Source organism: Drosophila novamexicana, unplaced genomic scaffold (genome assembly GCF_003285875.2).
Source record: "Drosophila novamexicana strain 15010-1031.04,08,12 unplaced genomic scaffold, DnovRS2.1 tig00000108-arrow-pilon, whole genome shotgun sequence".
Lineage (NCBI taxonomy): Eukaryota > Metazoa > Arthropoda > Insecta > Diptera > Drosophilidae > Drosophila > Drosophila novamexicana.
In genome coordinates this window covers 136,291-150,520 of record NW_020824772.1, presented here as the reverse complement: position 1 = coordinate 150,520, position 14,230 = coordinate 136,291, and the positions used below count along the sequence as shown (strand labels likewise).

Here is a 14,230-nt window from a genome sequence, read left to right as displayed (position 1 = left end):
GTATAATAACATACATATATGGTATTACTAATCCTACTCCACAAACAAAGTAATATCAACTAAATATTTAAATATTCCCACCATATATACTAACTTCCAAAGCTCACTCCAACCTAAAAAATTGTATTACTTATAAGGTTACATGTACATATACCCCAAATTACAACTAGATCCTTTAGATCTTGACCTCAGTAGCCAACGCCATATTTTTGTTAGATTAGCTTTAATTTTAACTTAACTATCCTACATGTAAATATATAATAAATAATAACAACAGCTATATGCATAAATTATGTTTTTTGTGGGAAAATTGTTAAAATTCAAACTAGATTTGATTGCTTCCTTCCTTTCTTCCTGCTGCACTCGACCGGTTTGACGGTGTTGTATACGTAATTTATTTGATTTTTGTATGCCATTCTTGCATTTGCAGTTTGTTGGACATGTGAAGCGTTAATTTCATTATTATTATTTATCATAACCAGATGTGCAATCAGCCGAAACTGATGGCCTGTGTCGTAGCCAGTCGCTCGTTTAGCGACTATCGACCCGGTTGGCACACAATTGTCGGCCCGGCGCTATGGTCAAAACAAATTACTGGAAAACAATTGTATTTCAGCTCTCGGAAACTCTGCATAAGTTGCATGACTTGTTGACAATTCAGTAAGCAGCTGAATAATAAAACAATTGAACGGGCAAATTGTTGACAGAGCTAAACTAGACGCACTTTGAAATAAACAGAAATTAAAACAGTTCATAGACTAAAAGAAATGAAAAGTTGTTGAAAAGAAATGCAATAAACCTTTTGTGATCTCCACTAAATCGATTATCTTTGGGTTATGGCCGGCCTGGCAGTCAGTTGCAGCTTCTTGGCTTAGGGGCAGCTCGCAAATGCCTCGAGTGTGTGTGCCAACAGCAACGTTTATTACATGAGAGGCCTCTTTGATACCCTGTATACATGGAAAATGGGTATGCTAAGGGCGCAATGGTTATGTCTATATCGTATTTAACATGCAGAATAAGGCTGCTCACTTGATTTAGCCACGCCTGTTTGACTAAATAGGTATCGATATTGAAACAAGCTGCTCCCATCATAGGATATATTTATTCTCAATCAAGTCGACGAAAACACTAGATAAAGCTATCGTTTGTCTCTATTTCAGAGGTTTTACTCCTTAATATAAAAGCTGACTGCACTTCTGACAGTTGAAAAATCCTATAACATTTACATACATATCGATAGACATATCGATGGGTTTCGATATTGCAACAAGATGTTTCGATCGTAAAGCATATATTTTCTCTATCAAGTCAACGAGCTCACTTGATCTGGCAACGTCTATTTGTCTATATTTAAGAGCTTTTATTCTTTGATAGAGAAGCTGACTGCACTTCTGACTGCTGTCAGATCCATATACATATATATCGATAGGTGTCGATATTGAAAGAGGTGCTTTTTAGGTATATCTAGAATATGTCTAGGGACACTAAACTAGGAACACAAATTTTAGTATTAATAGCTGGCTTTGTGCATACCTTACCCCGTTTTCCGTGCGAATACAAGCATTCGACAAGCATTCACTCAGCTATCGACTATAGGGTATCTGCGAGGCGAACCCTCTCGATTAAGGTAGTCCTTAGTTACTTTGTTTTGATTTTATTTTTATTTACTTTTCCTTTGCATTTTCAGCAAATTTACAGTTTGTTAACTGCAAGTACATACGTATTGTATTTTGGCTACGGTTTTCCATGTTTTCATGTTGCAGTTGTGTGCGCCCATTTCACTTTTGGTTAGATAACCGCCGTCCACGGCAACTCATGCAGGGAGGGGAGCGGTAAGGGAACGTAGCCGCAGCGGCAGCTTAACTGCAGTCAGCAAATTGTGCACTGAACACTCCGCTGCGTAGGACAATGACAGTAGCCAGAGCCAAGTTATGTCAACTTTTCGCCCAGTCATTGCCAACGTTTGCCCTCTTTGGCAGCATAACTTTTGCAACCGGCGGCCGGGCAACAGAAATGGGAACAGTTCACGTCACTTACACTTGGGAGGGGGGGGCGGGCGCACATCTCAACGAGTCTTGAGCCAGTTGGAGTTTTTTCTTGAATAGTTTTTTATGCATCTTTTCGCTGCTTTAATTGTTGACTTTGGCTGTGCGCTGGAGCCGCTGCTGTTGACCCTTTGGGGGTCGCCTTTGGCTCAGTGACAGTGAACTGTGACCTAACTAAAGCTAAGCTAAAACAATTAGTTGATATATTAGATAATAATACCCTGAACCATACTCTGAGGTTCGAACTCTGCTCTCCGGGGCTCAATTGCAATGCGACATGGTTCAAGGCTGTTGGCGCAATTGGCAACCACAAAATAGGCCAGTTCATAAGCAAACCAACAATTTCAGTGAATGTAAGCTAACAGGGATATAATTTTCCTATTGGCAATATATAAACAATGTATACGTGGCCTAAGCAGTCAAAATTTCTTAAGTTAGTTAGTTATAAAATAAATGTTTCCAATAATCGGCCAGCAATTTTGACTATAACATGGCTATAACAAATGGAAAAAGTTATTAACAGCACACTTAATCATAGCAAATATTATAAATAAAATAAAATGAACGAACTGAGCACAAAGTTTAAGGTTCGAACTCCCGGAATATATTGTAATTAGAATAGGAAAATAAATATTTATTTATTTTTTCAAATAATGAATAATTTCATGGAAAATACTATAAAATTAAAAACTATATTCCGATTATCAAATTCAGTGATGAAGTAAACTAAAAAAATAAAAAAAAATAAAAATACAAATGGGTTTTCTCAATATACTACTGTAATCACAATTATATGTTAGAGTTATTAAGTATCAAATAATCTAAATTATTAAAAAATGATAAAAAAAAATTGTTTTCTTTATTTTAATTTAACACCAGATAACTGCGTGCATTAAAAAAAGAATCAATCGAAATTAATTAGCCGTTTAGAAAAATCTTTTTAAAATCAATTTCGTGTTGTGTGCAGTTCTTGCTGTCAAACAAATCGGCTGAACCGCTTCAAGTTCGTTGCCTAAGTCTTTTGTTTTGGTCATGCCACGAAAGTGAAAAAAATAAAGCCAAAAACAAATCGAATGGCCAAATCGTTGCAATTAAACACGTCCAAGCCGCAAATTTAATGAGCCGGCTGCACATGTGTGTTGCAAGCTAACAAAAAAAAACAAATAAAAGAAATAAAAAATAAATAACGCATTGAACTCGGCAACTGGCGAACCGCATGCCCCTCAACTAAGGCCAAACTCAATCGACTCTCAAAAAAAAGCTGCCAAAATAAAAAATGCAGTCTCGTATTTTTCAAATGAGCGACGACGACAACGTCGGCGACTCTTCGCCTAGCCACTAAGAGCAACAAAAACAAAATCTCATGCAGGCGCTCTCAGTGAGTTTTCTTTAAAAGAGCCACACAGCCAGATTTTGGACTACAGTTCGAACGCAGACGTCGCCGAGGAGCCACCTCCAAGAAAGCAAAACATAGCGCTCCAGCCCCCGCATCCAGAGTCAAGCGAAAGTCGACGCGAACGCCGCGCGTTACATTGAAATCAGTGTGTGTGTGTGTGTGTGTATGTGTATATGTGTGCTTTGTGGCCACAACCAAAGAGTCGAAATATATAATAAATAAATAAAGGAAAAAAACACACACAAAACAAAAGCGAAAAGATACGACAAAATTTTGGTGCCGAATTGCAAGTGTGTTCAGTGAGAGGAAAGTTTGTGTAAAGCATATTGAAGTCCAGGCACAAGTGTGTGAAGCGGTTGCTCCAAACGATTAGCGACCCAAGCTAATCAAAAGCCCAGCCCCAAGCCGACGCACAAGCACACTCACACATGAACATGAAGGTAAGCTTGATTCATCCCAGTGTCTAGTGAAAGTGTTTCGTGCCAATAACCAAATGACCAAATTGGCGCAATAATATGCAACATCTTTTTTGGAAGACCACAAAAACAAGTTCAAGTGCACGGGCCACAAAACGAGGAAACTTGTTTCGCGCTTCAGCTGCGCTTTATTAGCCAAACAAACATAGGAGAGCGCATCCATGAGATACAAAATTTAATTCGATTATATAAGCCAGCGTAACGCAACAAAGCCCAAAATGCGCCTGAGGCATCTGCCCCTGGTCGTTGATGCATGAAATGCATTTGATACTGCTACAACTCAAATTCACACGCACACACTCGAGCACAAATTGTGAATATATTTGTGAATACACTCAAAAGTTCAACGCTTAAGATTATGTCAGTAGCCAATCGCCAGAAATGCGGACCAGTTGAATGAGTGCGAAGTCAAAATGTCATGCATAATTATTATGTCAGACGTTGTCTAGTCTTTCATGTTGTTGTTTTTATTATTATTATTGTTGTCGTCAATGTTGCGGCTTTCGAAAAAGTTGTGTAGAAATTTGCCTAAAATGTTGCGAATATCTGAGCAAAGCAAACGACTTAAACGAATGAATAAGCACATGTGCCAAGCACAGAAGCCGCATGGTAAGACAATTTAAGCGCGTATTACGAAAAAAACAGACAGAATGACTCTCTTTGACAAGCCGAATATATAATACCCTTGTAGATAAATGGCTGAATGGCAGACTGGTGATGCTCCCAGTTGTCTAGCTTAGAAAAATCTTTAATCTCACCCAGAGCACATCCCTTTTCGGCAAATTCATCCTATAGAGATATATGGTGTGATACCTTAAATGGAGTAATCGATTGTTGATCTATCTTAAATGCGAAGAGTATGGTACTACTCTTAAGTTTGATTAAAAGAAGAATACAAATTGAAAAGAAACTTATTTTCTGACCTTATCGCTTCTATGACAGCTACATTATATAGTGCTCAAAACCGCACGATGACGACAAATCCTTTGCTTATCTATAATATTTAAAATATTTAAACTCTTAAAAAAGTCGCGCAATCTAATTTATAGCGCCTAGAATCTATTCTATTCATTTTTTACACTTGCCAACCAGGTACATATATGCCCAAATTATCCCCGAGTATGAAATACTCGTCTAATTTTCTGGCAGAGCTCAGCTAGTTATCTGAATTGTTATGTAAAATAAGCATACTTTTAGAGTTGCAAATGCTCTTCATAATAATAATAATAATATTCACTGCCTACTATTAGCCCGATTTCTCTGTTATTAATTTATTCATTTAGTTGCCAAACAATTGCCGTGTATATAAATAAATACAATATAATACAATATATAAAACATTTATGAGCTAGTTGTAAAAAAGCTTTCAAAAAATATATATCAAGTTTTGAATAACGTTTTTGAAACCACGGTGCTCTTTTGTTTCGTAGATGAAGTTAAGCAATGTTTAAATAAAAATTATATAATTACAAAATCCTGTACAAATCAGCTCCCAGTCAGTCTTGACATGATCAAGAAATATTCAAAACCTATTTAAAAAAGAATTTCAAAAGAGCTTAAGATTGACATACGAAAAAAGTTGAGATATAAAGATTTGTTTTTATTTATTAAAACGGATGTAAGGCTCGATATTTTTATATCTCAGGTCAAACTATAGCGTCGGGCCTCTAACAGTACATAGACAATTAGACAATTTTTTTGGAAATATTATTTAAAAAATATATTTTGAATTTTAGAGTGCTACATTTTGCTGTACACTAATTTTTACATAAAATGTTAATGCTATTAGTAGACACAAATTTATTTGAGATAAGCTCGTAAGTGATATTATGAATAAATGAACAAGCAGCATGACATAATTAAAATGGCCACAGCAAGTGTATCGAAACTGAACCTACCGCAATTAGTGGATATAACCGAACGACGTCTACGTGAGTACTGTGCGCGCATATAAACAAAATATTTTCATATTGTTAACAATTGAGCAACATGCAAATTGAAAGCCACACAACAACAACGACAACCACAATGACGACGACAATATATATGAAGAAGCAACAGCCGGCAACACTTTCACTCTCTTCGACTCATTCGAAACACACTCAGTTAACACTCATTCGCCAAACAATGACGGCACACAAATACGAAGCGCTCTCTTGGCTTAAATAAATAAGAGAGTCTTGGCCAAGTGGATTGGCCAACATGGAGTTCAATATGCCATTGATCCGAGACAATTAAGTTGGCCAAACAAAAAAGAAGAAATAATAAAATATCATTAACCAAATGCAATTTGCCTTTATTTGCAACCGGTTATGAAATGTTGGCCGTCTACTGATTGGAATTTTATTAATTACCACGTTGCGTACCACATAACAAAAAAAATCGTTATAGCACATAAAACAAATGCAATTAAATTAAATTTTAAAAAAATATTAATAAACATTGCAACAACGAAAAGCCAATTTGAATGGTTGCAAACGCGGGCATTATTAATATACACTAGTCAGCTCCAAGTCCAGACCCTGGCCGAGGCTTCTATAGAGTGCGTTTGGTATTTAATTTGTGCATTTGTATGCAAATGGTATTACCAATTACGCACGGCGAGGGCTAAAGCAATTAGGCTTAAAGGCAAAAGCAAACTCTCTGCGCCCAATATCATTTATGGACTTCACAAATCACCTGCCATTGAGTGGGGGAAAGAAAAGGTTTTTGTTTGTTTTTCGAGGGCGGTTCCGCAAGGGCAATCCCAAAATAGAGCAAAAGAAAAGGCACTTGTCATAATAAATATATGTACATATATATCCAATACTCGACACTAATTGTCTGCATTTCTCAAGTGCTACGCGACCCAAATTCGCTTCAACAAAACTGATCTTTTTCAACCGAAACATTTATAATAATTCAACGCGTGCCTTGCAAATTATTGCCCAACAGTTCACCCAGTTTTTTATATGGATCAAAAGTCAATGTCATATATTGATGTATTTATGTTATGCGTTTTGAATATATATTTGAATGGATCAAAAGTTAAAATCGCAAATATATACATCTATTCAGATTATGCGCTTTGAATGGAAGTATACATATTTTTGCAACATTTTTAATTTCAAGTTCAGTTGGGATCTCATATGCAATACATATTACCTTATAATATTTGATCAATAATGCTTCTATTTTATAGTTTTGACCATCAGGGCCATAAAAAATACATATATTTGTTGATTCACTTTGCGATTCGTACCTATTCCTCTTAAGCTGTGGCTCGTAAGCCTGATTTTCCATAATAAAAAAACCAAGATTTTAACTAGGTGCTTTACGGAATTAGTTTATCGATTTCGCCTCGAAATATTTCGAAATATCGATTAATATCGATTTTGAGATAACTCGATAAGTATAAAAGCTAGATACCCCAAACCTTGTAGGAAAGTTCTTGTAAAGTCTACACAGATTATAAATATTTCACTTTTTCAATACCTTCACCAACTTCCCCCAAAAACAAGGAAACTCTCATTTTTAAGGGTAGATCCTTGCGCTTCGGTATATGCACAGTGTTCTATACCCTATTCAAGTTTTCAGAATTGTATAAAGATGGCACTTTAAGATCCTAAATAAACCAGGAATAAATTTCCCATACAGAAGCAGTCTTTAAATGCTTGTATATCCTAGTCGCACGCACCCGACTAGACCACCCAAACTAATTTCTTTTTTATTTGCAACTGCTGTGGCTTAAGATTCGTTTCATAATAAAAAAAAAAAGTTAGTTTATAGGCTTAAACCAGTTTGGTTCACAGCTGGCTGAAGATTTCTTACGCAATTCAAGTTTGGCTTTGATATAAGAGATATGTAAATAATATTTGCCCGTAGATAACTGATGACAACTCAAAAGGAAATAAAGACATTTAACTAATAATACGTTCTGTTTGATTCTGTCTATATAATTAACGTATTCATTGATTTAGCATTTAGGCAAATGAAGCCATTCAGATCAGGTCTAATCAAATTGCTTGATGGTCCATGAAACAGTTGTAAAGCGCTCGGCAGGCGCCCGGGCGTGGCAGACAAAGCCCACGCCACGCCCCGCCCGCCTAATATGTGGCAATTGCGTCAAAATTCGCTCAGCTGTGACCACAGCAAGTGCTCAAAAACTCGTCTTGTGAATGCTATTATGAGTATGATGTGAACTGCATAATAAATTTTTGGCAGCTGTGCATGTGTGTGCGAGTGTGTGTGTGTGCCAGTTGACAAATGAATGCATGGCTGCAACAGGCTAATGGCTGCCACATGCCACATGCCGCATGCAACGCTGCCTGCAATGATGCAACGCGACTGACTTTTTGGCAATTGAATTCAGTGAAAAGCCAAATTATGTTTTAACTAATGGCTGATGATTACATAAGCTGCCACTTAATGCTCTCCCCTACCCTGTTGCAGCTACTTTGCCTGTGCCTGTTGCTGCCACTGCTCAGCCACGCCTATCCGGCTGCTAGCGGCACAGCGGCTGACAAATCGCTATCACTGGAGGACACAGATCTGGACAATGAGCAGGGCGAGAGCGTAAAGGAATCACAGATAGCCAAACGGTCCGGCAGCTTTGACTATGTGGCGCATCTGAAGTCCGGCCTGTTGAGCAGCATAGGACAGGCATCCGCCTCGATTGCCTCGGGCAGCTCCGGCGGCAGCAGCGGCGGCGATAGCTACAAATCCCACGAGGTTGTCGTGCACGTAAGTTGGCCACGGCTCCAGATTGATTCGGCAGTTACTTAAGCATTTAATTGCAGGGTAACTCGGTGGACTATGATCCTTGGTCGTTCAAGAAATCCGTGCTGAACACCATCTTCCAGGCAGTCAAGGCCATCACGGGCGGCGTCACTGCACTCAAAGGTCAACTGATCAAGGGCAGCGGCTATGCGTTGAGCGCTAGCGGCAATCTGGTGGCCGCTTCCGGCGACAAGGTCACCGATGTGGGCAAATCCATCATCAATTCGGCACACATCAATTCACAGACCTATGCCACAAGCCACGCCGGCGGCGGCGGCTATGTACATCCATTTGCCAAGCTGAGCTCCTTGTCGGGCGCCTCATCCAGTGGCAGCAGCGGCAGCAAGCATGCTTCCTCGGCGCCGGGACCCGTGCTCCATTCAGAGAGTGAGTATGCCCGCCAGCTGCTGCAAAACATCAATTTTCTTGTCTTCTGACCCCCTCCCCACAATTCGAGCGGACCGTGAAATGTAAACTAAGGTCATTATGTAACTCGCTAACGCATACGCATTTATTGTCCATCGGCTGTTGAACTATATATATATATATATGTACGTCTATATTATAATTAAATCGCTCGCAACATAACATTGAAAGGTTTAACAAGCTGCTCGAAGAGGAAGAGGCGACTCCCAATGCTGCCCACTGCCAACTGCCAACAGCCAACTAGTTGGCCATAGCAATTGCAAATGGTACCGTGCGTTGACCCCTGCAGCATTTTTCCACTTTCATTTTCTCTGGCGGCACGGCCTATGCCCGGTTTTTGGCCGTGTCTCGCATGCTTTAGCCTATTTCGGTTTGTTTTGACTTTGCCACATGCCTGCTCACTAACACACACACAAACACACACAACTACACACACACACTTTTGTATCTTGTTGCAGCCATCACCACATATGAGATACCGACGGGACATGCCAACTACGGGCCTCCATCGAAGCCGCCAACATTTAGCAGCGCCACACATCAATATCTGCCACCGGCTGGCTCCAACTATGGCGGCGGCGGCAGCGGCGGTGCGCCATTCAGCATTGGCCATGCGGCATTCGAGGCGCCCCAGAGCAACTATCTGCCCTCCGCCTATGGACAAGATGGTGCGTAGTCTGCAAATCAATCTAACCCAATCGAACTGTATATACCTCATCCCCTATGTAAATATTTCGTATCCTCTCACTCATCGCCCATAAGCGAAAAGTTCACCCCACAGTCGCTCACAATCATTTTAATACCAATAACAATGACAAGGCGTTGTCCAGTCATTCGCTAAACATCAACCACTGTTGTTAACCACCGCACCACCAGCGCCACCGGCAGCTGGCTCTAACGAGGTCTCACTTCCGTGCATACCCAAACAGATAAAAAGTGAAAGCATCAAGTGCTCATAATTTGTCTGACACAACTGTAAATACACAACTTAACAACCCAACGTAGATTTAAAAAAACAGCTTCCCCAATACTCTACACTGGAAAAAATTAAAGAATTCGCATTAGTTTGACAGTCTCTTGATACTTAAATTTTTGCAATATCAAAATTTTAAACTTGATTGTTTTTTTTGGCTTGATTCATGTAAAAAATTAAGTTTAGTTTAATTTGTAAATTGATTTACATTATATCAATACTCTACACTAGACAAAAAAATCATACATCTCGCATTTAAATTCGCAATCACAGTTTCTTAAGCTTTAAACTCTCTTACTTTTTACTCATTATACTAGAAATATCCCATAATCCGAGGCTTATATTTTGAAATTCTGAAGTTTAGCACTTTTAAGCGTAGCACAGCTCAATTTAAGCTGAAAATTGCTCAGCTTGTCAGATTGTCTTTAAAGAAAAGTAGTTAAAATTGAAGTGCCACAAATCCCTTCACATATTTTGTGTAGTGAAATTAATCGTATTTAATTTTATTTCTTGAAAATAATTAATAAATTGGGTTGCTTTTTATTGGACTCCTTTTGAATTGCTTGCACTGAATATATTTTTAGTTAAATTTGTGCTCCAAACATAGATCTGTAAACACTCATATTCTAAATCTCTGCACCGAAAAAAGTTACATAGACTCGTACTTAAGTTAAGCAGAAAATACTTGATAAAAGTACGTTATTTTTTTAAATTCTGAAATTATTTATTCTAACCATTTTCTTACCTAATGAATATTGCTTAGCTTTGGGACAATTAAGAATTGATTTTGTGATATCAAACTACTTTCAGATTGTTTATGTTGAAATAGATCTGACATAATTTGATTTCAATTACTGAACCTTTTTAATTCCATATAAAGAATACTGTTGAAGAATACTGATATTCAGGTTCTAAGTCAGTATTCGTACCTGATTCAAGCACAGTGTATCTAAATCTATCGTGCAGCACTCTTTAACCCGTATGCCAAGCAGCGTGTTTACTTCGATGACACACTTGTGTTTGGCTTTAACTTTCAGTTTCAATCGCGGCTTACACAAATTAAATGGCATTGCGCAAGCGGCCAAAAAGTAGCGTTTATTGTTTTTTATGTACATAAAAATAATAATAAGTAAGCGTTAGTAACAATCATTTCTACTTCAATATATCATTTATTACTTTTGTACATATTTTATTATTTATATGTGTGTGTATATAGCCCAACCTTAGCACTCATGACATTCCAAGCGTCATTAAAAGCGACAACATGTCGCATACTTAATGTTATGTGTATATATTTAGCTATAAAACGGCTAAAAACCAATAATATGGTCTAGCCTAAGCCCTGAAAAAAACAACTATCAAAAATAATAATTATATATTTATTTGCATTTTATAGATATATTAATTCATGTATCAATTTTAAGTACTAGCATATTGTTATTCAACTTAATCGAAACGTTCAACTAAAACCAAAATATACAAAAAAAAAGGCACGAGAGAGTAATTGCTTTCGGTATACCGAAAATTAAATATCCTTGCAGACGGCTCAAAATTGTAATATATACTAACAGCAAATATTCAAAAAATATTGACCGATCTTTCGATAGAAGCTTAAAGATATAATGGTCCGTAGTTAAAGAGTGTTTTCTTGTGGGTAAAGAGCCTGACAAAAAAGCAACTCTTGCCTAGAGCAAAATTAGGAAAAGTTATTCTTTGCACTAGAAAACCACGTGTATGAATAACTTATTAATCAATATTAATAAACATATTGTATATAGTTTTAAATTCAGAGAAACCGGTTTTTCGTTTTTGAGTTCTTCATCTACCGAGGACTGCTAAACTGTTATAATTTATAGTTAAACTGATTATAGTTGTAAACTATTAAAAAAAACGTTAAAATAGCACTGGCTACGAAGTCCTTCGCTAAAGTTTTGTGTATAGACATCTAGCTTGTGATTCGAGCCAGCGGCTTTTTTTGCCTATATGAATCAAATATAAAGCTTGCTGCAAGGGCATAGAAACTTATCATAATAACTAAAACTTAAATAAAACATGAACATCTGTACAAAACTCTATCGAAGCCCAAAACTCATCTCATACACACACACGCACACACACACAAACTCACACTCACAAAAAAGCCAGTCAAATGCCAACAAAATGTAAATAGAAACTTTAACGATCCAAATCAAATATTTAATTGGTAAATCTAATAAAATCTCACTCATTGCATACACAACAACCACAACAACAACAACAACAACAAAAACCACAACAAACACACACAAATAAACACGTACACCACCGACACCACCGTTCAAACCAAACCACGGACGCAGTGCCAACCGCCGGAACCGACGACTTCAACGTCTATGGACGCAACAAGAAACTTTCGGATGAGGAGGCGCGCAGGGCGGCACTGCAGCTGCAGGAGATTTTGAGCATGCTGCCGAATGGCAAAACGGAATATACCGCATCCAAGACAGTGGCGCTGGATACGAATCAAGTGGCCAGTGGGTCCCATGTGGAGCTGGCCGATCTGTACAACAGCTACGGTGTTCCATTGCCCAACAATCTGGGCACACTGGAATCCCTGTCGCACACGGAATCCATCACAGCGGCATATACGCCACCTAGCCAGGGAGCCGCCGATATCTATCATCAGATGGCCAAACGGCCGCAAACAGCGGAGGAGGCATACATACAGAAGCATCCCAACGAGGGCTACGATTACCCACCACAGCCGCCAGCGGCACCGCCGGTCGCGTCCAACAACGAGTACAAAGTGGAGAACTATCATGCGAGCAAGAGCAATGCGCTCAGAGATTTGTCGCCCATAATAGCCGCCCTGGAGGTGGCCAAGCGCAAGGGACCCAGCAGCAGTGGATCCACCAGCTACTCCATTGAAAAGCAGGTGCACAAGGTGTCGCCATTCCAGTATCTGCCGCCAGTGGTGCAGAAATCCAAATATGTCTACAGTGCACCGCCAGCACCACCCAGGCCCAGTTACAGCGGCGGCTATAAGGTGCGACGTCATGTGGCAGCCAAGCGACCACTGGGCGCCACATCCATGTCCCGGGTGCAGGACTACGACATACAGGATCCGCTAATGTTCAATCGCCTGCTGGAGTCGTAGGCAGCGCTGGACTGGCTCAACACTAGTTAAATAGTCCACTAAGTCATATGCAGCATTTAACTATAGTTCATCCTAACCTTATTTATTTATGTTATCTAAAATTTCCAAAAGCTCCAGCGTAGTCAATTTATATATATTTACATATATTTATGGAACTCGAAGCTCGAGCAGCAATAAACGAGTTTGAAAACCAATGCACACGGCATGCATCTATAGCACCACAGCTCTTGTTCACTCTGTTTGCACTGCTTTTATGTATATCCCAACACTGCACCACCACGCCCATTTTCCAACATCCCCAACACCAACAACCACCTGGCAACCGGCTGTCACAGCTTTCTACTCAATCAAAACACATCTGACCTGACGCTCTCTTTACAGTGTATCTGCAGTAGTCGTTACGTGGAACCAGCTCTTCCAGCCCTCAACCTGCCCAAGGGCGTTAACTGTGGACCACGCCCATTCTGTTAACAACCACTTTCGATTCTATAGATTTAGCAAAACGCCTTTCTACACACTTCATCTTTAGCTTAGACGATTCTCAACTCCTACACACAAAAACAAACTATTGGCTGCGAACTAATATCGAAATTTTCTATCTTACTGTTAAGTATTTAAAGTTATTATAATAAATATTAATATTACAAATAAATAATCGTTGAACAACACTATAAAAAAATTTGTTAAAATTTTATGTAACGCCTAAAAGTATGCTATGCAAGTTTCAATTGTCTGTAGAGAGAGACTGCCGTCTCTTTGAGAAGCTTCCGATAATATTTAAATAATATATGCCAAATACATTTCTCTATATTTTCCATTCTCCATTTATTCTAGGCATATTCTACGTTTCATTTTTGTATGCATGTTGAAGATTTTCGTAACATTTTCATTCTTCCTAAAAGTATACCAATTTTTATCATAAGTAAAACTACCAAAAAAAAAAACTTTAAATCTTAAGGTAACTTTCTGACTCTACATAAATATATTTCAAGCCTTAAAACTGTCCCTTTTCAATTTCTT

The 14,230-nt window shown here is 38.5% G+C and overlaps 1 protein-coding gene across 1 annotated transcript; it reads left to right on the top strand.

The window, feature by feature from the left end:
* Positions 1-3,875: 3,875 nt before the first annotated feature.
* On the top strand, positions 3,876-13,210 carry LOC115771637. The gene is made up of 5 exons (XM_030717437.1): positions 3,876-3,881; positions 8,349-8,639; positions 8,696-9,062; positions 9,560-9,769; positions 12,414-13,210. The coding sequence occupies exons 1-5, from the start codon at positions 3,876-3,878 to the stop codon at positions 13,208-13,210; spliced, it is 1,671 nt and encodes a 556-aa protein (XP_030573297.1).
* The last annotated feature ends 1,020 nt before the right edge of the window (positions 13,211-14,230 follow it).

Bases quoted from the DNA above. Each gene is read 5' to 3' on its own strand.
- LOC115771637 (XM_030717437.1), top strand. The intron at 8,640-8,695 runs GTAAGTTGGCCA...ATTTAATTGCAG, and splicing joins CCCACGAGGTTGTCGTGCAC to GGTAACTCGGTGGACTATGA. The intron at 9,770-12,413 runs GTGCGTAGTCTG...CCACGGACGCAG, and splicing joins CTCCGCCTATGGACAAGATG to TGCCAACCGCCGGAACCGAC.